This window comes from Mesocricetus auratus, unplaced genomic scaffold (genome assembly GCF_017639785.1).
Source record: "Mesocricetus auratus isolate SY011 unplaced genomic scaffold, BCM_Maur_2.0 Super-Scaffold_100019, whole genome shotgun sequence".
Lineage (NCBI taxonomy): Eukaryota > Metazoa > Chordata > Mammalia > Rodentia > Cricetidae > Mesocricetus > Mesocricetus auratus.
The window spans coordinates 23,167,254-23,190,179 of record NW_024429200.1 but is presented as its reverse complement, the minus strand read 5'-3'; the positions used below and the strand labels follow the sequence as shown (position 1 = coordinate 23,190,179).

Sequence of the window (22,926 nt, the reverse complement as noted above, 5' to 3'; positions counted from 1 at the left end):
AAAGTTCAGAGATCTGGGGTGCAACCTAGCCAAACTAAGCCAGAGATCAGAGCCGACACTGTCAGGTTTAGCTCTATGATCAAGGCCTGTGCTTGTCCTATTGTATTCTACATATCCCTTCTACAGTCTCTAAATACCACAGTGAACAGGTAATCTAGGAATGACTTGTTATACTATAGTAGAAACAACTGAAGTTCTAACAGTTAGATCTTTATGGTTGAACCTGTTCTAGAGAGTAAATGTATCTAATAGATTTCATTCTAGGGTCATAAAAGACCTTAATATATACATCTTAACAAAACCAAAGCCAATTAATGTCAAGTTTGATATCCTGAAGACAAAAGCAAGTTCACCCTAGAACTATCCCTTATTCTCCAAAACTCTTAATTATTTCCATGTGAATTAAGATCCATAAAGAAAAAACACAATTCACTCTCTCTTTTTAGAAGTTACTTAGTAAAACAAATTATATTTCAACTTTATATATGTTATGTATATATTACATTATACATAAACTATGTAAGATTATTGATTTAAAAACTGGCTCTGTTGGTGGCTAAGGAGATGCCTGGCTTGCCAAAGTGCTTGCCAGGCAAGTATGAGGATCTGAGTTCAATACCCAACACCCAACATAAAGCTGGGCATGGTGGTGCTCACTGGTAATCCAGCACTGGTAAGCAGAGAAAGGAAGATCTCTGAGGATTGCTGGCCAGCCCATCTAGCTCAATCTGGGATCTCCAGGTCCCTGTGAGAGAGCCTATCACAAAACCAGGTAGATGGCCCCTGAGAAATAACACCCAAGGTTGACCTCTGGCTTCCACATGCGTTATTGTGTCCCAGTAATAATAATTATATGGAAAAACTGCCACAGTGTCATTATCCTTTAAGTGATTTAAATAAACTTGTAGCAACTATAGTCATAGAAATATATCTGTTGGCATAAGTTGGTGAAGAGACGTGGCTTGTTCATAGATGGCACATTGCTTCATGTGCTGCTGAGACAGCAGTCACTGTCTTTCTTGTGCCAAACAACAAGGTAATTTTACAAGCTTAGGTTTATCGTGCATTTCTTAGCTGGTGAAGTCTGCCTTGGTGAGGTCTGAAGTTTCCTACTACAGTCCATATAAAGTTTGGCATAATCACTCAAAAAATAGAATTATGTGGTTTTCAGCCTAATGCCTCCATGAAACCGAGCTTGCTGTTTGCAGTCATGAGCTAACAATCTGGGGTTAATGTCCCCATCACAAGAAGCCAAACCAGAAAATCAGAAAATGCATGTGCATTTGAAACATATTAAGCCCTGCTTTTTTTTTCAGGTTGAAATGCACAGTTGGTCCTGCGATGAGTGAGCACTTCAATGTGTCTGTAGTCATCTCAAACAGCCGAGGGACAACACAATACAGTACATTTTCCTATGTAGTAAGTCCAAGCATTGTTTGTTTGGGTTTTTTTTTCATGACCTAGGATGTGGGATTTTTATTTCATCTACTTAAATGATGGACTTAACCAGTTACATTTTGATTTTGCCGCCCATTCAGGATCCTGTAATAACAAGTATTTCTCCAAGCTATGGCCCCAAGGCTGGAGGCACTTTGCTCACTCTAACTGGAAAGTATCTTAACAGTGGCAATTCTAGACACATTTCAATTGGTGGGAAAACGTGTACTTTAAAAAGGTATTGTAACTTTTTTTGATGTTGCATTACTATCTGCACTTAACCAATCAAGCCAAGTTCTTTTGCGTTTGTGCAAAGCATAGTGAAGATGTTTCTTTATGACTTCCCCTCCTGACCACATCGAGCCAGCCCATTTTGCTGGTTTTTCGACCCTGCCTTTTTATTGAGTTTTATCTTGCCACCCACTCCTCTACGGCAGTGAGTCTGATCCCAGCTGTGGAGTGAGTGAGCTTGAAACAAACACATCAAAACAAGCCTTCCTATCAAGGGTCAGAGCTGAAGACATGTGGAGGGAAGAAGTGGGTGAGGGTAGATTTGGAAGGTGGTTTTGTTTCTCCTTCTTGGGCTTGAAGCAGCTAGGTTTCCTCCAATACCAAATGTACTTTGAAGGTTGCCTGAACTGCCAAATGTTTTTGAAGTCACGGCTGGCCTTTCAACAAGGCTAAGTGTGGGATCTAGTTGGATGTAAACTATGTACACTGGCAAAAGCTTATCGTCTAGACCGCCTCAGGGTATTGTTTTTTGACTTACAGATAGAATTTTGGATCATATAGATCACTAGTAACTAAATGTCTGCTTTTTATTTTTTTTCCATCCATTCTTTCTGTTCTTCTGATTGTTTGCTTCTTGTTCAGTGTATCAGATAGTATTCTTGAATGCTATACCCCAGCCCAAACCATCTCGGCTGAGTTTCCCGTGAAATTGAAAATTGATTTAGCTAACCGAGAGACAAGCGGCTTCAGTTACTGGGAGGATCCTATTGTCTATGAAATCCACCCGACCAAATCTTTTGTTAGGTAAGTGGGAGCTTCTGACAGGTAGAAGAAGAGTAAAAGCCGAGGGGTGATTTGGCTGTAGAAACAACCGAGAAGCCACCATTTTGATCCCTCGCTTAAATGCACTTGTGTTCCTTTTTAAGGCACCTTTCCAATTCCGTGGGAAATTACATTTAGGTTTTGGGGACAGTTTGACTTTATTCACAGGACTTCATGCCAAGAACCATTCTTCCCATGCCGTTATGCTTTGAGCAACTTAGAGAAAAGCAGTCCAACCTGGCGCCATAGTGTATGCACAGCCATGTCGTATAGGACGCGTCTGCCTCTGTGTCAGTTCATGACAGCAGCGTCACCGTTCCCCTTGCCTTCCCTTACACACACTGTCCCCTGTACCAGACTCTGCTTTAGCCAGTATCTTGTTGGACTGAGTTCAGCCCCTCCCTCCTGTGGCCGCTCATTCCATCGTCTAACAACAACAGCCGCGTACATTCCTCTCTGTATTTTGCAGTGTCAAAACCATTTCTTTTCCACATTTAGTCAGTAAAAAAAATGCAGACGTTTCTCTTTTTTTGTTTTTTATCCAAAATGTGTTTATTGGGGGTGGCTCCCACTCATCTTGAGTCAGGTGATTTTCAGCGCTGCTTCCTCCTGAGGGAGCATCCTTCTGTCAGCCCTGCTTTTCCACCCGTAGGCTGACAGAGGACAGTGGAACGACTGACACACAAGACTGCCCTTTGTGTATGGCTAAAGACGGGTGTTGATTTTAAAGCATCCTGGGCACTTCACATCCATAAAGTAGGAACTGGGGCTCTGCACCAGGCGCTTTTTCTTGTGTTTCCTCTTTTCCTCCTCTGGAGAGGGATGAAGGACATCCTTTGCGAGAGGCACGTTCTCACAGGGATGTCATCACGGCCGGAAAGCATGAATTATAATTTTCTTCAAAATGTTCTCGCATTTCTAAAGGCATTACCCATGAACTCCCATTCAGCTCTGGCTAGCCCTCTAACATTGTCATTGGGTGTAAAACTGAGCGTCTAAATACTTGGTGGAAAACCTCTGAATATTCCTGTTTTCCATTTTATTTTGTCAGCGGTGGGAGCACAATAACGGGGATTGGAAAAAACCTGAATTCGGTCAGCATCCCAAAACTGGTGATAAATGTTCGTGAAGTGGGAATGAACTACACAGTGGTGAGTCCTTCGAGTGTCCATTCTGCCAGAGCTCTGCGTCTGCCACCAGGCTTCTGGGGCACAGGGACATTTAGGCTTTGCCTTTAATGGCCACTAGTAATCTTTCCAGCAGAAGTCAAATGGTACTTTTTATTCTACAATAGAATCTTGAGCTGACATTGTAGTCACATACGTGCATATACACGCTTGCATGAACACACACACACATGTGTGTGTGAGCATGCACACCCATGTTTATATACAAATGAAGACCTTCAGCTTGAGACAGCAGTTTTCAAAATTGTTGGTTCAACCACAAACTTGTTGCAAGCTAGGATCATCTTGGGAGAGAGAATCACAATTGAGAAAATGCCTCCATCAGATTGGCCTGCTAACAAGTCTATGAGGGCATTTTTTTGTTTAATTATTGACGTTGGACAGTCCAGCCCACTATGAGTGGTGCCCTCCCTAAGTAGATAGTCCTGGGAGGGATAGGAAAGGTAGCTTTGCATGAGCCTGGAGAACAAGCCAGTAAGCAGAATTCGTCCATGGTCTTTTTCCTTCAGTTCCTGCTTCCATACCTTTTCCTTGAGTTCCTGTCCTGACTTTGTCAGATGGAGTGTAATCTGAGATTTAATTTTAGTCATAGAGCTTTATCCCAGCAATGAAAATCTAACTAACATTGCTTTTGATGAGTTTTTCAAGTGAAAGAAATATAAGATAGACATTTTTATGAATGAGAAGTACAAATATTATGTTTTAATCACGATAATATGTTTTTCTTTTCTTTAAATACATACTACATTGTGCTAAGAACCCAAATGATATGTTTACATTATACAGAGAAAACGTTATAGGTAGACATATATTACAGAGATATTTATTTCTTGTAACATACTAATTTTGACTAATGAGGTTAAGAAATTTTAAACTATTGAATATCTCTGGATAAAGGGTAGATAAGTAAAATCTTTTCCACCCCTCTGTGCATCTTATACTATGAATCTAAAACCTAGTCTCTTGTATCTCCTTCCCACTGTCTTTTATCAAGTAACAAAAAAAGCATTACAATATATTATATTCTAGGTGTCAATGATACTTTTTATTTCTCTATATTTCCTTTTTTATTTTCAAACTCAAACATAATTTAACCTTAAAGGTGTTGGATACATTTGTTGCTCTACCAATTTCAGTAGGTCGTATAAAGGCCTGGCATGGTGGTATGTGTCTATAATCACAGCAAATGGAAGATGATAGAGGAGGATCAGAAGTCTAAGGATGGCCTCAGATATATAGCAAGTTCAAGACCAGACTAGAGATAAATAAAATCCTATTTCAAAAAGAAAAGTAAACAAACACCAGTAACTTTCACCTAGACCTCAGAAAAGTACGTATTTTGTTGTATTTTTCTACTATGAAATACCACACTATAGTTGGACATATGCACTCAACTTGGAGTAAAGGCTCTAAGTGCCCTCTCTCACATACAGTCTCAATTGGGCAAGTAGTAGATTGAATTATAGCACTTTCTTTGAAATTTCCCCGTCCAATATTTCTTAAGGACTAAAGCTACCCTGTTCCTTAATTACAAAAAGCAATTTGGGACTAAAAATGTCAAGCTAAGTCACCAAACAATAAGGTCATCCTAAATGAGATTTCTCTTGACCCTCTCAATCATCCACATTGCATCACCTCTAACAAGTATTATTAGATTCTTATCATATTTCCAAGAGATGGTACTCCAGGGAGTCACAGCATGAAGTTAAGGACCTTGAAGCCAATCCCCATACACGGCCACAAACAAAGTTAAAATACCACTGCTATTAATTTAGGAGACATCAGTTCTCCACAACCAAGATACAATTTTACTTTAACAAAATAAAAATAACAGTTGCCCTCTTCGGTGTTGGCATGTGACTTTTTAAGGATGGGTCTGAGAAATGATTCATTTACTGAAGACCAAGCCTCCATTATTAAGATAGTAAAGGAGCTTGCTTTCATCTCCTTTACCCAAAGATGACATACAGAATGACTCTTAGCTTCAGCCATTTATTTATAATTAAATGATTGCTGGAAGCCCTCCAGGTGTCAGATAAAAGAGAGGCATATCCCAAGGAAGACTCAGACAGTAGCAGAAGATACAAGTCTTGTCTGACTACATATACGGAAATACAAACTTCAATTGTTTATAACTCTGCGTATTAGTATTGTATAGAAGTGAGAATTGCAAGGAACATTCTACTACTTCCTCTTTCATTATCCCTTACTTTACTGTCATTTCTAAACACTGCCATATGAAGAGGTATATGTATGCTCCTTCTCTGCTCCCTGTGGCTTATAGAGTTTAAAGCTGACTATGATGAATTGAAACCACTTATTATTTAACAAATAAAAACTTACAGTCAGGTCTGATGTAGATATATATCTAACCAGAATAATTTCACTCCAGTAAACGCAAAGTCTTAAAAGATAGAAATGATTAACTTAACAAAAATGTAGATTAATTTGTTGATGTATGCCGTGCCCCAGAATCCTGCAGATTAATTTGTGACTTCTAGGTTCTTGATATTATACAGAGAATTATTATGGTAACCGTGAAATCTTTCCATTTCTCTTTTACAAGATGATAGGAATAAATATTTCTTAGCACTGTGACATTCTATTTTATATAAAACTAAATAGTGCAGCATATTTTATTCATGTTTTATCTGATTCCAACATAGATTTTTAAATACGGAGTAAGTTTCAAAATTATTAAGAAGAAAATACCACACAGAAAATTCTGTGCTTTTTATGTATATCCTGAGGCCTTTTGCTATTGTGGGCATAAGTAATTGTTTTATCTCCAACGATACTTGTCAAAGAAAAGGAAATCTAAGGGATGTTGTTGCCTGTTTGTCTTTTCCTTTGGGGAGAAACGTAACCCTTTGACTTTAAATATACCACTTTGTGTGGCTGGTTTTAGTCTAAGTACAATCAAGAGGAAACTGCATTTTCCAAAATTCCATAAATCAGAATTTCAAAGAGGAAGATTTGAAATGAGAGATGAAAGGGTATAAAATAATAATAGCAGAGCCTTTGTAATGTGGACAGCATTATTTAGAGAGACTACAGAGTGAGAAAGAAGCAAGGCTTGGTGGTAATGATAGTGATCATTGATGTCAATGGCCTTGGTTGTTAGCACCCTAGTCTACACTTCAGATGTGTGACCAGACTGAATGAAGTGTGCTTTCCTGAGCTCAGTGTCTTTATCTAAAACTGGGACAACTTGACACCTCCCAGTAAGAGTATCAGGAACATTACATGAGGCGTCTTTGTAAAGTGTTTTGGAGTCAACGCTTACCAGTTAACAGACCAGTAAGGTTCCATGAGCATGGCAGCTATGGTGGAACTTGGCAATTACAAAACCCTTAACCAGGAAGCATCCCACACTGTGACGAACACTTCAGTCTTAATTACTACCTAGGGAAACAGGGTTTCTGGGGGATGCCTTCCCCTCACTTCTCATAACTTCAAAGTGAGATCTGAACCAAGGACTTCTAAGTTCTCAAAGTCCAGCTCCTGTTTGCCCATAGCTGCTTTTCAAAACACGGAAGCAGTTCCCCCAGGAAACTGCCTATTGTCCTAGGGAAAAAATACATGATGAAGGGAAGGCCAGCTGTATCATTATAGTTTATTCCCAGCAATTGAAGCTCTGGGTCCCTAAAAAAAATTTGTTTGGCAAATTTTACACTTGTCATGTTTCTCAAAACGTGTTCTTCAACATTAGGAAGTTAAGTGGAGAGCATTTTTGACAATCCAATCGGTGTGGTTTTTGTTGGTTCTGAAGTTATGACATAGCCAAATGATGTAGATGCTGCCTGTGTCCTGCTGACAGTGGGAAACTCTGTCTTCCTGTAGGCATGTCAGCATCGCTCGAATTCAGAGATCATCTGCTGCACCACTCCTTCACTGGAACAGCTGGGTCTGCAACTCCCCCTGAAGACCAAAGCCTTTTTCCTGTTAGACGGGGTTCTTTCCAAACACTTTGATCTCACTTACGTGCATAATCCTGTGTTTAAGCCCTTTGAAAAGCCCGTGGTGATCTCAATGGGCAATGAAAATGTACTAGAAATTAAGGTAAGAAATGCTTAAAATACTCTCTTAAATGAACTTGAATTACTTTGTTGACTTTATAGCCATGTGAATAGAGTCATTGTACTTGGCCATTATATCTTACTCTACATCAGCACATATCAAAGCACTGAAACAAATCTTTTTGGCATAAGACTAAAATGTAAGTGTAATTATGCACTGCTTTTTAATGAAGCCTTTAAGACCCCTTCCTTGTGTATATGTTGAAAAGTAGCAAATGCTGGGCATAAATCTATCAAACGGGCTCCTGATACTATCCTGATGGTGTTATATGTCCCCTATGTGCTTCACCTAAACATGCTTACTGGACCATAAACAGCAAGGGCCATGATGGGAGGTGCATAGTTTTAAGTTTTGTATTTCCTTATAGTATGGGAAGTTTTGTATCTGGATATAGCCAATTCTCTCTCTCTCTCTCTCTCTCTCTCTCTCTCTCTCTCTCTCTCTCTCTCTGTGTGTGTGTGTGTGTGTGTGTGTGTGTGTGTGTGTGTGTAAGCATACATGCCATGGCAAGCAAATATTTGAAGATCAGAGGTCAATTTTTCAGAGTTGGTTTTTTCCCTTTCTCTTTGTACCTATGTCTCTCTCTCTCTCTCTCTCTCTCTCTCTCTCTCTCTCTCTCTCTCTCTCTCTCTCTCTCTCTCTCTCTCTCTCTCCCTCTTTCTCATGTGTTCTCTCATGTGTGTATATGATATTTTATTAATTCTTTGAGTAAACATATGGTGTATTTTTATTTATTCACTCTCATATCTTCCCTCTTACTTCTCCTGGAAATCTACCCTCACCCTCTTAATTTCATGTCTTCTTTTTCATTAATAACCTAGAAAATCCAATTTCACATATTCATAGACTCAGGGCCATCCAGTGAAATGTACTTGTGGTTGACATACCAGGGACCACACTTTTAAAAAGAATAGACTGTCCCTCTCCAAAATGCCAACAGCTGTCAATGTCTTCTAGTTAGGGGTGCAGGCCCATGTAAAGGTTTTGTGCAAGCAGCTGTGAATTCATGAACAGTCCTAACATGTCAGAAGTGACTGCTTTGTTCAAATCCTCCCCAACCTCTGACTCTTTCAACTTTCTACGCCTTCTTCCAAGACATTGTTCTTGAAGCTTTGAAGGGACAGAGGATATAAATGTTCCATTTGTGGCTTACCACTCCACTGACACCTTGTCTCTGTACCTTGACAAGTTCTGAGTCTCTGTATTATCCATTATCCAATGCAGAAAGAAAGTCCCCTGATGATCTCTGAGTGCTACACTAAGCTATGAGTATAGAGATAGGAATTCAGAGGACAGTTTGATATTATGACTACTTAGCAAATTAATAACAGTGGGTCGTCCCTCCCCCACCACCCCTCACCCCCACAGCCATGGAACCTGTGAGCTCCCAGTCATGGGTTCTTGACCACATTTTTGTTGTTGTTATTATTTGATTGATTTTTCAAGACAGGGTTTCTTTGTGTAAAAGCTCTGGCTATCCTGGAACTCTCTTTAAAGACCAGATTGTCCTCCAACTCACAGAGATCCACCTGCCTCTGCCTCCTCAGTGCTGGGATTACAGGCGTGAGCTACCACTGCCAGACTTCTTGGCCACATTTACAGTATCTTCTGTGGAGTGGGCAATACAGTTGCTTCCACTCCAGGGCAGGCTAACAGGCCTGTAGTTTCTGAGCAATACTCTTGTCTCTGCCTCCCACCTCGGAGGAGAACTGGGATTATAGATGCATGGTGCAGCATCCCACTCTGTACAAGAGCTTCAGAGATTTAACTCACCTCCACCCACTGGACCGTTCCATAGGTGTGGTCAAATCTAAGCTGATTTATCAATCAACCTGGAGTGCCACCACCTTGGGAATACAACAGCCTCTAAAAACATAGTCACAGGGCACCTTGACTAAGGCAGGCTGATGCAGACAAAAATCATTAAAACCCAAGCAGGCTGGGGTTTGAGAGGTAATGGAATAAGCAGAATACAAATGTGGGAGAATTTGGACTCAAATCAGCTCTCTGGCGTCCTTTCAGTCATTTTTACTTTAGATAGTAAGAAAGCTAGTAAAATGATCAAGACTTTAATTTCCCATGGTCCACTCGATTAGCAAAATGTTCGTCCCTCACAACCTGCCTTCTGAGACACTGGGAATGTCTTCCCTTCTAGAACATATGGGTGCAGATGTGAGCAACGCAAACAGCAGAGGAGTCCTTACTCAGGTGTGATGTGGGTAGCATGGGTCAGGTCCATCCCAGTGATATTTCCACTGAAACAGCTCGGTTCTCTCTGGGAGATCTTGATCTCTGAACAAACCCGTGTGCACATTCACACTCGCCCCATCACTAACCTCTCCGTTGCATTTTGTGCAATAATTAAGTAAACCCAGCATGAAATTAAATGGAAGCCTGCTTCACTGAACAGTGTGTTTGCCACACCAACGTTCTTTTCATCTGCTGCTTTAATTAGTTTTAGAAAAAGAAAGAGCTTTTATCACTTCCCCTTTTTTTCCCTCAATAAAACTAATCTACTGTGACCTTTTGCTTTCAACAATTACTGTGTTTGCTGTTTGAAAGATTCCATTGGGCTTTTCTTGATGAAAACAATGGTTTATGTGTAAATAGTTATAGCCCCCCTGTTCCAGTGTCTATGTTGCACAGATTAGAGATAAGTGGTTCTTTATCTACCCTGTCAAACCCATTGTTTGATGGGAGAGAAAAATCCTTTTTCCATAAATTAAAGAGCTGTTGTTCAATGCCCTACAAAGTTGTTGGACCAAGGAAAACATGGCTTGGCATCATCTTAAGTCTATTAATGGTATTTTCAACATCACCCCAGGTCCCCAGAGATGGGTGTAAGTGGAGTTTTCCTGTTCCAGTAACCACTCCCAAGTAACTACTCAGAGTCTTAATACTAACTATAAATGCTTGGCCAATAGCTCAGGCTTGTTACTAGCTAACTCTTACATTTAAATTAACCCATATTTCTTATCTACTCTCTTCATGTGGCTTGATACCTTTTCTCAGTAAGGCATGCTCATTTTCCTTCTCTCTGCATCTGTAGCAACTCCTCTGACTCTGTCCTTCCTCCCAGCATTCTTAGTTTGGCTCTCCCACCTAACTTTATCCTGTTCAGCTATTGGCCAATCAGCTTCTTTATTAAACCAATCACAGCAACAAATCTTCACAGTGTACAAAAGGATTATTCCACAGCAGATGGGCACAAAGCAGTCCCTTTCTTGACTATATAAAATTCACTCATTTTCTCTAACAAGTCTATAGTACTTACCATGTCACAACGGTGTATTCCAGAGGAGATTTAAAGTATCCTAATAGTGTGGCAGTAGTTTAATCCTTTAACAATTTCTACAATTGATTACTTTGAAACCTCTGCCTCTCTTGAACACCCAGTAGAGTGTTTTTATTAAAAGACTTTCTTATACTTATTTTACTACCCTTGAAAACATGAGTGCAAGGTGTGTTTCTCTCCCATCAGTGAAAGTGCTGTGGTGCTAGAATGTGACCTGGTTGTAGAGTACTTAGCTAGCATACTCAAGACCCTCGGCTCAATCATTAGCGCTACAAAAAGAAAAAGTAAGAAAGAAAAAGAGGGGGCTGGAAAGGTGGTTCAGTAGTTTCTTGCAGAAAACCTGAGTTAGGGATTGGTTGCCAACACCCACACCAGAGGCCTCACAATTGCCTGCAACTCTAGCTCCAGAGGATCCTATTCACTCTCCTGGACAATGCCAGTACCTGCACTCAAAAGACCCACATCATGAAGCACACACAAGCACATAACCAAGAAGAGGAGGAGGGGAGGGGGAGGGAGAGAGTGGAGGAGGTGGAGGAGGATAAGAAAATGATGGATAGTTAGGGGCAGTAGCACCTGCCTATAACCCCATTGTGGGTAGCTGAGATAGGAAGATAAGGGTTCTAGGCCAGTATGGACTACCTGTCAAAACCCTGTGAGGAGAAAAAAATAGGGGGAGCAAGATCTACAGGGCAAATTATGCAATAAAATTTGTTTTTCTTGCCAAGAGGAGCTCATACTCCTCAATCCGATACCTATAATAACCCTTGGTTTAAAAGGGATTATGATAGCTTTCAGCCCCGGAGGTGGGATCTACCTCAATGACTTAGTTGGCTTGGTGACTATGCAAAGGGGACAGACACATTCAGGGTAAGAGAACCCAATAGGGTCAAATATTGTTCTCTCCTGATAATAGATCAGGAACCCCATAGATATGAGAGTTAGTTCAAAGTCCATCAGGACTTCTGTGAACAGAGTCACAGAGTAAAAAATCTCTTTTGGAGTACCAGCAGTAGTGCTTATGCTATGAAGGATTTTACATTCAATACAAGGTTTTTTTGTTAATCCATTTAAATCTTATGTAGATCTTGGAGATTAGGAGATTAGTAAGTATTGTCCAAATAAATAAATAAATTTTAAAAGATTAACTTAATTGTATTGGGGTCCCTCCAGGAGAAAACAGCAGAACTAAAACTTACATTCAACTTTCCTGAGTCCATAGTTCATGAAATTCACTGAGTTACAGTGTTTCTCACTATTCACTTTCTTTTAATGAATAAAAAATGCTTCTCACAATAGAGAAATCTTCTATCATGTGATATACAGATTCTACATGCTTATTTGAGTGAAATAACTCTAAACATTTTAAAGTTTTATTTTATTTTAACTGTGTGTGTGTGTGTGTGTGTGTGTGTGTGTGTGTACAGGTGTGAATATGGGTGCCTGTGAAGTCAAGAAGACAGTGGATCCCAGGAGCTAGAATTATAGGCCATGTTGTAAGCCATGTGGGTATTGGGAACCAAACTCAGGTTCTCTGGAAGAGCAGTAAGTGCTTTAACCACCGAGCCATGTATAGTCCTGCTCTAAATTTTCTTCAGATATCTAAAATTTGATTAAAGAATCTTTATGTTTTCCCCTGTTCATATTATGTAAGGAGAGATCTACATACCCTAGCGCTGGCCACGCCCACTTGGGCGTGGTCACAGGTATGTATAAAGTACAGGGGATAAAAGAGCTAGGGGAAGAAGACTCTCTTTTTTGATTTCCGGTTGCATTCCGGTCACATCCCAGAGAGTAGCATGCAGACCTTTGGTTCTCGGTTTTCTTGGCTTCTCACTTAAGTGATTTCTCCCTTAATAAAATCTTAGGCCAGGTGTTGGTGGCGCACACCTTTAATCTCAGCACTCAGGAGACAGAGGCAGGCGGATCTCTGTGAGTTCGAGACCAGCCTGGTCTACAGCGTGAGTTCCAGGACAGACTCCAAAGCCACAGCGGAACCCTGTCTCGAAAAACAAAAACAAAACAAAAAGAAAATCTTAGGACTGCCTCTGCCTCTGGCTGCCCAGACCTCAGAGTTTGTCTTACCCTAGAGCAGCTAGGTGTATGTGACAACAGGCATGCTTCAAACGTCATTTCTGGAAACTCAGTTCAAAGAGCAAGGAGGGCAGGAACTTCATAGAAGAAGCAGGTCAAGATGAAGCACAGCAAGATTCAGAGACTAGAATGTGATACTGTGAACACGAGAACAACGTTGAGCATCACAAGTGATGAGTCAGACATCACTGCCTGGGCACTAAAGATATATAGTAAGGAGTACCATTCTGGGCCACTCCGAACAACCTGGTGCCCGGAGTCAGTTAAAGGTTGACTTATTTATTCTCTTCTCTCACTAGTTGACTGCAGGCCAATCCCAGTTGAGCTCAGGTCTCCCTCCAGGCAGGGTGGAAGGCTTCCGTTTTTCTAGTCATTTGGCCCTGCATCCAGATTTACTTGTGTTGATGGTGTTCATGTCTTATTCTCAAGTAGTAGTTCCCTGAAATGTACAAAACTTGGATGAGGTCTCTAAATAAATAAAGACTCCCAATGAGCTAGTGATGAAATTAATTGAATTTTCATCCATCCAGCTTTTCTCAAATTTCCTAGAAGCCTTTTCCCTGGTTCTCTGTGGATATCCAATGGAGCTGGCTTGAAGCCTTCTGAGGCAGATCTTTGACCTTAATTCTATCCTTAAGGGCGCATATTCTCTAAGTGAAATGTAATGCCACCACAGTCACCAAGTCTCTGGGTTTCTGTTGCCAAGGCCCTCACTGCCCAGCTTCTGTCTAGCTACCAGCCCACACCTCATGCTGTGACTGGTGATCTCACGAATGAGTGGCATATGTCCCCTTATTCCCCAGGTCTCTCATAACGTATCTTCAGGATTCAGGTTTTGGGATGCCACTCATTCACGAGTGTGACAGAAGGTAGAAACTCCTATCCATCTTCACATTTGCAGTGACTAGACCTGAATCTAACACTCATTGGGTGGTAAGTAGATTTTGCACCAGTTAGAATTTGCTTAGCTTTGTGACTTAGTCCCTTCTTGAAGCTTAGCTCCCCTCATATAAATCAGCAATGACAACATACCAAGAGTCTTTACAGGATAAAATGAGGTCACTGGCATTCTGAGCTTCTCTTTGTGCATAGAGGGCTGAAGCTCTCACTTATGCCATTTTATTTAGAAACCCATATTTTGTCACTTCAATGCCTGCAGAGCTGAGCTGATCTTTCAAATGTATCCTTCTGCTTAATAAATAGTTGATATCGATAATGAAGACTTTAAACATCTTTTCCACAGCTCAATAAAGCTACATTTACTTTAAATACAAAAATTAAACTATCTATTTTTACTCTTCCTGCTTTGATATCAGTTCCTCTTATATGTCACAGCCACTGGGACCACTCTTGTCATGTCTATGTTTTCAGCTCTAAAAGCAGTTTTCATAGACAATGCTGGTGGTAACATATTCTATAAACCAGAGCTCACCATGTGTTCCTTGATGGCTGTGAATCAAGAAGGATTCTGTCTTTCAGCTGTTTACTCTCCTGTTTTAAGATCCAAGGAGATCCTAAGCCTGAAAGAATGAGTCTTGGAGAGCGACAAGCATTGTGGGCCTCCCTTCCCCCACCGTTAGGTATTATCTAAGCACACAAGGCACATGTTAGCGCTTCTCTCATAAATCAAGCCCTCGGGCTCTTTAATCTCTTTTCTCTGTCATTCTCTGAATTCCCTCCAATATGTGAGTAAGGGCCTGTGCCCTTCCTAGACCTAACCAACAAGTTGTCATTTCAAGCCCCAAAGTCAGCCGTGAGATTTATGTGCTTCTCTGTTGAATTACCCTGTGTGGCTGACCTAGATCAATGGCTTGCTCCTACCGCCTCTGGAAATACGATAAAGGTAGGGCTTGTCTGCATCCATTTCTTCCATGGATTCTTAGAATACAAAGAAGTATCTTCGCTCAGGTATTCCTCTTTCTAGAACGATGTCTGACCTACCCATCTTGAAATCCAGGAGACACTGTAAGGGCAAGGAGTTTTCTGACGCACTCAATAGTATGTAAAATGAAGTCGCGGGGCTGTCTCTATTAGGAGCTGTTCTTTGTCCATAAGAAAAAATAGTAATAGGCTTTGATAGCTCTCTCCTCCAAATAACAGCCTGATTAATAAATAGCTACTCATTAAATCCTGATATGAAAAATTGTGTTCATGTTTGCACTTCTTTCCCAAGGCTAATGGTTGGTTTCTTGATATTTTAAACATTCCTGATGTTAACTCAACTACGTCAAATTGGGTAATGTTTAAAAGTCCTCAAATAACTATATAATTGTTCAAAATAATGTAATTGTGCTCTCAAGTCCTAAGGAAGGTCATACGGCATCTTTAGGGAATTTCTTTGAAATGAACTTACTTACGTGCAGGGTTCAACCAGGCAAGAAGAATAAAAAGGCATTTCCCAGCTCAAACAGCTACAGGCATGTATCGACGAGGCAGTTACATTAGCTCTCTCTGGAGACGAGACCTTGGCATTGGTATTTTTGAAAGCATTCCGTGTGATTCTAAAGTGAATCATTACAAAAGGCAGTGTTAAGCAATTCAACAGGCTTAGCTGCTAAACTCAAAACTGCTTTCTTTTTGTCAAACATCCATACTCTGCCTGAAGACAGTCATAAGATGATTATGCATGACAGTTTTCAAAATAAATCCGTAAACAAGATTCCCTTTCCTTTTCTCTAAAATTCAATCTGACAGGAAAGCTCTTCTTATCACTCCTGCCTAGTTACGTCCTGAAATGCTCACACCCTATTTCAGCCAGCTCAACTCCCCTGAAAATGAGCACCATAAAAGTCAGATGTCTTGGAAAACATATCTACATTTGCTGTGTTTTTGCATTCCTTCTAAAACTGCCAACATTCCTACTGACCTGCGAAGCGTTAATGACCTTTTCGTTTTGTTTTCTCTTTCCAGGGAAATGATATTGACCCTGAAGCAGTTCAAGGTGAAGTGTTAAAAGTTGGAAATAAGAGCTGTCAGAATATATACTTGCATTCTGAAGCCGTTTTATGTACAGTCCCCAATGACCTGCTGAAACTGAACAGCGAGCTAAATATAGAGGTGGGGTTCCTACATGCCTTTCATGATGTAAATAAGGATGCCAGTGTAATTATGTCACCAGTAGTCTTAAAATAAATCATTAAGGCTCATTTGTGTGTTGGCTTTGGCTCATCAGCTCAGCCTCAGTTCCTAGCTGTGATTTGAGAAATGTTGAGGGTTTTTTTTTTTAACCACACTGTCTCTTTCCCCTGGGTTAGAAGTCTAAGTCTCAAAAGTCGTTTTGCCTGCACTGCTTCTCCATCATCCCTCTCTTTCCAAAATGTGCTGTCATTCTCAGAAGGAACAAGGACAAACTCAAGAGGGTCCCTTCTCCCACTTTCCACCAAGCCAAGTCGTCACAATGCATAGAACTCTATCAATAAAAGGAGACATATCCACTTGGCAGAATGAAGTAGAAACTCAATTGTTGCATACTACCTTAGTCCATGTACACAGCTAAATCAGACAACCCAGAACAAGAATGTGTCTTTATTATTTTTAATACTTCATTGTGATATAGCTTACATACCATACAGGGTACTTGAAACACATAATTCAATATGTTATGTTGCAATTTGTGTATTTCTTTAAATAGTGGTAATACACATAAATCATAAAATTTGTCTTTTTAATAATTTGAAATTTATAGTTCAGGGGACATGAAATGTAGTCACAGTATGTGTGGCCCTCACTGTTATGTAATTTGAAAGCCTTCCCAAATAGATGCTATGTAACTATTAAGCAAGAACACCATGCCCTCTTCTCATACCCTGTAACCTACTTTCTTTCTCTATGAATTTGCTGACCTAGGTGTCCCATGTAAGTCAAATCATACAATATTTGTCTTTTGGCATCTGGCTCATTTTACCTGGCAGATTTTTTGTGGTACATTCCATTTTATTGCTGAGTGCTGTCTTATTTCATGTGTGCAGTATAGTGCTTACCCAGGAAAAAGTAACTTTAAAGGCTCCTGAAGTCTTCTGAAAGTGTTTGGAAATGGAAATATGCAAAAGAATTACAAAATCTGAGACTGGGTGTAGAAACTAGAATAGAAATTCCAAAATGACCTTCAATCTTCAAAATCACAAAGCACTGGAGCTGGGAGAAACAACAAGATTTCTCCTATGTATCAAACTAAAATAAAGAATATGAGACTCTAGTATCCAATTATAATATGATTTTCCCCCTTATGAGAACATAATTAATTTCTATTTATTCATGCTTCTGTGGCATCATTATAATAATTGATCTATCCATTTCCCTTCTTAAATACTTTAGTTCCTCAAGATCAAAGGCTATTATTGTTATGTAAGTATCGTAGGTATGCTTAAGTTGATCAGTACTTCCTAATTACCTGAACGCTGAGGCAGAATTGGGCGGTTTCTTACTCTGAAGGTCGTAATGCAACTTCTAGAATGGTGGCCACATATACAGTTGATTTTATATCCGTCTTGCCCAACTCTGACTTTCCCTTCTTATTTATTTCTAGTGGAAGCAAGCAGTCTCTTCAACAGTCCTTGGGAAAGTGATCGTTCAGCCAGATCAGAATTTCACAGGATTGATCGTTGGTGTGGTCTCAATATCAGTAATACTTTTATCATTACTCGGGCTCTTCCTGTGGCTGAGAAAAAGAAAGCATATTAAAGGTGCATATTGTGGCTATTGTCTAAGATGCTAGCCTAGGAATGTAGTGATTATATTCAGTATTACCATGGAGACATATGGGCTGTTTAATATGCATTCATAAAACCTGTGAGTTCTGGGCACTGAGACCTGTGATAGCCAAGTCTTTAACAAGCTCTCTCTTTCTCTCTGTTTTAAGATCTGGGCAGTGAATTAGTTCGCTATGACGCAAGAGTACACACTCCTCATTTGGATAGGCTTGTCAGTGCCCGAAGTGTAAGTCCAACTACAGAGATGGTTTCAAATGAGTCTGTAGACTACAGAGCTACTTTTCCAGAAGGTATAATTCAGTTTACTATCCTGAGAAATATCTATACATAAACCTCTGTGGGCTGTGGCATTCTTCTTGCTCTTTGCTTTTTTTTCCCTTATATTTTTATACAAATAGAAAAATAAAGTTTTGACTTCTGCCAAAGGAATACTTAACTTGATGTAGAATTGCACAGTCTTCACTTTAATCAAACTCATGCAGGTATCGTATGTGAATTTTAGCATCTGCAAGCTTTCTGCTAACACGGCAAGGTTCGCCATAGAATCATTTGAGTAAAGTCACTAAACTCAGGGCAATGTTAAGAAATCAAGAAGCTCTCTGTAACCATTCAGGAAGAGTATAGTTATGAACTATTTTCTATTTAAATATAAATTTTAAATTTCTGTATTGGGGGGGAAAACTTTTTAAGCATACCATTGTTTTCTTTAAACATGTCTTGCACAAAGCAAAATGTCCATATTGTATCAGGGCCATTATCTTTAGAAGTTACAGGACGTGAGTCAAGGACAAGCATTTCCCTGTTGAGTATTTACCACTGGACAAGCAAAGTGAGTCACAGACAGTTGTGGATACTGAGAAGTCAGAAGCTGCTCCTCCAGGCGAGCACGCCAGCATTGTGAGCCTCTCACCACTTGCTGCCCTTCCCGAGACTTAGCCTACTTCTCCAGAGATTATTGAATGCCCCTCATGGCCCACTGCTGGAAAGAAATCCAATCCTTTAAAAATGTGGACAAATCAAGCTTGGAGCATGCTTTTAAAATTTAGATATAATTAGGCTTTCATATCCACGTTTAATAGCTCTAATCTGGGATTACTGAGGTTTACAACTAATTGCTTTAAAAAAGAACTTTCCTGGGTAGGGGGAGATGACTGTCTATGAAATGCTTACAGCCCAAGAAAGAGGACCTGGGCCCTGAGTGTGTATCAGTAGAACTCACATGAAAGTCATGTGTCCTGGATCCTCAGAGTACATTGGTCGAGCATCTCCAAATTCAGTTAGGGAAACAAGGTGGAGAGTGGTTGAGGAAGACACCCAGCATTGACCTCTGGCCTCCACACACATGTTCTGTGTATATACACACACAAACACATGCATACAGCTTTCTTCATCTTTAAATTGTGGGGTGTGTGTGTGTGTGTGTGTGTGTGTGTGTGTGTGCGCGCGTGCGCGCGCGCGCGCTCGTGTGCATGCGTACATGTGTGCGAGTGTGTGTGTGTAGTCACAGGAAAGTTCTGTGAGGTTGGTTCTCTCTTTCCACCTTTATATAGGTTCCAGCTATCAAATTTAGCCCCCTAGGCATGTAAGCAAATTATATTTACCTCCTGAGCCAGCTTGCTTTCTCACTTTTAAAAAAATTATTATTACTTTGTGTGTGCATTCATGCGTGTGTAATATATATATCATATATATACATATATATATAAGTTTTCTTAATCTTTTACATTCCTCACTTGCCAAACATTTGTCATTGTGGCTGAAAAAACAAGTTTTGCCCTCCTGGTTGCTTTGAACCTGCTTCTTGGAGACAGCAAATTTAAATGGGCAAAGGAGAGCCACACAAAGAGAAGAACAGGCGTCTGAGCATCTAAACCTGTCCAACAGCAACTGCAGCTGGTGAGGACAGTTTTTTCCATGAGACCCAGAAGTCTCTATGACATTTCAGCAGGATTACCCATGGATGCTCTGTATTGGCTTCTCAGTGTATTTGAACTTAACAAAGGCTGGGTAGAATTTCCCTTCAGGAGAACCTTTGTTCCTTCAGCCCCTGAGAATTGACAGCTCTGCTTTCCAGGTGCAAAGGTTTAGAAAATGAGGATGAAGTAGCTGTGTTGGAAACCCCATTTGCATCTGTGATTTGCTGGGAAACATGTAGAACCTAACTCCTTGCTATTAGAGAAGCAGCAAAAAAAGGGAGTCTTCCCTTTTTCTTAACTCACACAGCTTTGCAGGGACCTCTTGAATGTTCTAGAGCCTTCCTCTGAGGTTTCACTTGTTTGTTTTGAGCTAATGAGTATTATGACTATAAAGGCCGCTCCACAACTTTTCTGGAGGCAGTTTTGAGACTTACTGTCTGGCTAAGTAAGTATTGTTAACCAGAAGATGTACTGTGGGAAATACCAAACATGCACGAGTGGGGTCAGAAATAGGCATGACATCATCGGCTTTCTTAAGTTCTGATTCTCTTGTTTGTTTGCAAGCAAACAATATTGTGTGATAGCCTTGGAGGATTGCTCGCGTAACTGTCCCTTCATTGCACACACACACACACACACACACACACACACACACATACACACACATACACACACGCAGGCATGCATGCACTCATGCACGCGCACGCTTGTAAGCACGCACAAGCATGTGCTCCCTGCCAGTCAGTTGCTGTGACCCTGGTTCCCCACCCTTGATGTGGATTGTGTTTCCTTGGAGGAAGAGAAAAAGCATTGATTGGTTTCTTTGCCTCATTTGGGGTTAAAAAGCACTCCATGCCACAGCCCTTTAACTTAGGCATGCAAGTGCCATTTCTTTGCAAAAGAAACCTTACTTAAAGTTCTTACAGTGCCTTGGTTGTAAAGATAGGCTAATGGGAAACAGCCATGCTCAAATGCCTTCGAGTAAGCAGTGATAGGGCACACTAGCGCAGATCCAAACTGCCTGCTCTAAGTAGCCATAGCACTCTCTGACCAATATCACAAAGCAGAGAATTTACCGCCACTGTGCAAGGCTCTCAGTTCTGAGAATGCAACATTCGAGATTCCCAACAGCATATAATTATAGGTACGTGTTGAACAAGCATAACCCAAAATTTTGAAATCAAAAATAATGTATAAGTCTGTGATGGGTGTGTGTGCGTGCGTGCTCGTTGCTGATGCACAAGTGTGTGCGTGCGTGACCATGTGCCTGTGTGGAGGCCAGGGCAAGATGTCATGTGCCTTCTCTATCACGCTTGGCCTCATTAGCTTAGGACAGGGTCTGTCACCGAACCAGAAGTTTGCCTTTTTTGCTAACCTGCCTGGAGGCTCTTGGGACCCATCTGCCTTAGCTCCCCAATGCTTTTTTTTTTTTTGTCATTTATATGGGAATTGGGGATATTTGAACTCAGGTCCTCCTGCTTGTAAAGCAAGTGCTCTTACCTACTGAGTTATCTCCCCAGCCCTTAGGATTTGTGATATCTAGAAGCATCAGGTCTAAAGGTTTATATTTTCTATTCCAAATTTCAGATGGATGGGGGATGATCAACCTGTAAAGCCTATGCCAGTATTTCAAAATCTGAGAAAATTCAAAATGTGAACAATCTCTGGCCCCAAATATTTTTGAAAGGGATAGTCAGCTTGTACTGATTGTAGGTATTTTGCTATACATATTTCCTTGTCCAGGAATTCATGTAGGTTTTTACAATACTGTAAACATTTCCATGTAAATCGTCATCTCAAAGGGCATCTTTTTCATTTTCTTTAGTTTGATCTGGATTTCTGCAGGACTGGGCAATTGCTTAACCAGTTTTGCTGCTTCTAGTTCGTTTTTCTTTTGAACATAACATTTTTATTAATACTTTGAGAATTTCATACAGTATAATTTGGTCATTTTGACCCTCATTCCTCCCCGACTCCCAACCCCACACACACTTCATGTCTTCTCTTTCCTTTTTAGTTATACAGTCCAATGTGTGCTGTCCATATCCTCCCAGGTGTGGGACCATATCCTGGTGTGTGGTCCTCTCTGGGGGTCTTCACCCTTAAGGAAAATTGACTCTTTCCTCTAGAAGTCATCACCTATCCATACTGCTTCCGATTCTTAAAGGTGGAATATATTTCATTATTGTTATTAATCAAAAGAGAAATACCCAAGGAAACCAATGGGACAAACAAGCTTTCATAGTTAACATTGCCTCCATCTAAGCACTTTATAAACTGCTTTTCTATGTAAACATCTATGATATGTGTACCTTTTCCCCAGTTCGTTACCATTTTTTCTCAATCTGCTCCTTTGTAAGGGGTTTTCCCAGTCAGTCTCACTGAATGCAGTCATTTCTTTCATGTTAAGTCCACATTTCATTGTTATATGAACCCCCTTTGCCACCCCCGGGTGCCGGCTGCAGTAAGCTGAGGCCTCACTGCCATGTCTATGTGCTTTGTGTTGCAGACCAGTTTCCCAACTCCTCCCAGAATGGAGCATGCAGACCAGTGCAGTACCCTCTGGCGGATCTGTCCCCCATTCTTAATAGTGGAGACTCTGACATATCCAGCCCATTACTGCAAAACACTGTTCACATTGACCTCAGCGCTCTAAATCCAGAGCTGGTCCAGGCCGTTCAGCACGTAGTGATTGGGCCCAGCAGCCTGATTGTACATTTCAATGAAGTCATAGGAAGAGGTAAGTGTTTCCACTCGGCTCTGTTAAATACAATTTTCCAGTAAGCCTTTTATCTCCTGTGTTGCAGATTAGGAACTTAGACAAAGCCAAGGGACCCTGACAGAGCCCTGATAATGAGGTGTTTGAGTTTTGTCCTGCAGAAATGCAGACCTGAAAAGCACATCCTTGGAGACTGCCCTGTGTGCGGAAGCCGATGGATGACATCCCCAACACAGGAGACAATGTCCCGTTTCTGCCTCATATTTCTCCCATTAACCACAGCTGCTTGGAAAGTGCACTTGCTTCCTCATAAAATTCATGCCAATTTTGTCACTTCTTTTCTCCTTCCATCTTTCCTATGAGAGCAGTCACAAAGTCTACAAAGTCCTGGTGTAGAGCGCACCACTGGACAGCATTGGATGACAGGGAGTTTATA

General features: G+C 40.7%; 1 protein-coding gene and 1 pseudogene across 2 annotated transcripts in view; one reads left to right on the top strand and one right to left on the bottom strand.

Annotated features, from left to right (window-relative positions):
• Met (MET proto-oncogene, receptor tyrosine kinase) overlaps positions 1-22,926 on the top strand; it is a 110,940-nt gene that overhangs the window by 67,437 nt on the left and 20,577 nt on the right. For both annotated transcript variants that reach the window (XM_013121157.3, XM_005080933.4), the window contains 9 exons: positions 1,317-1,419; positions 1,539-1,675; positions 2,311-2,472; positions 3,542-3,641; positions 7,521-7,739; positions 16,057-16,203; positions 17,672-17,828; positions 18,005-18,145; positions 22,281-22,511. In XM_013121157.3, coding sequence (XP_012976611.1) covers positions 1,317-1,419; positions 1,539-1,675; positions 2,311-2,472; positions 3,542-3,641; positions 7,521-7,739; positions 16,057-16,203; positions 17,672-17,828; positions 18,005-18,145; positions 22,281-22,511 — 1,397 coding nt within the window. The remainder of the gene's footprint in view (positions 1-1,316; positions 1,420-1,538; positions 1,676-2,310; positions 2,473-3,541; positions 3,642-7,520; positions 7,740-16,056; positions 16,204-17,671; positions 17,829-18,004; positions 18,146-22,280; positions 22,512-22,926) is intronic.
• LOC106022018 lies at positions 3,084-3,425 on the bottom strand (annotated as a pseudogene).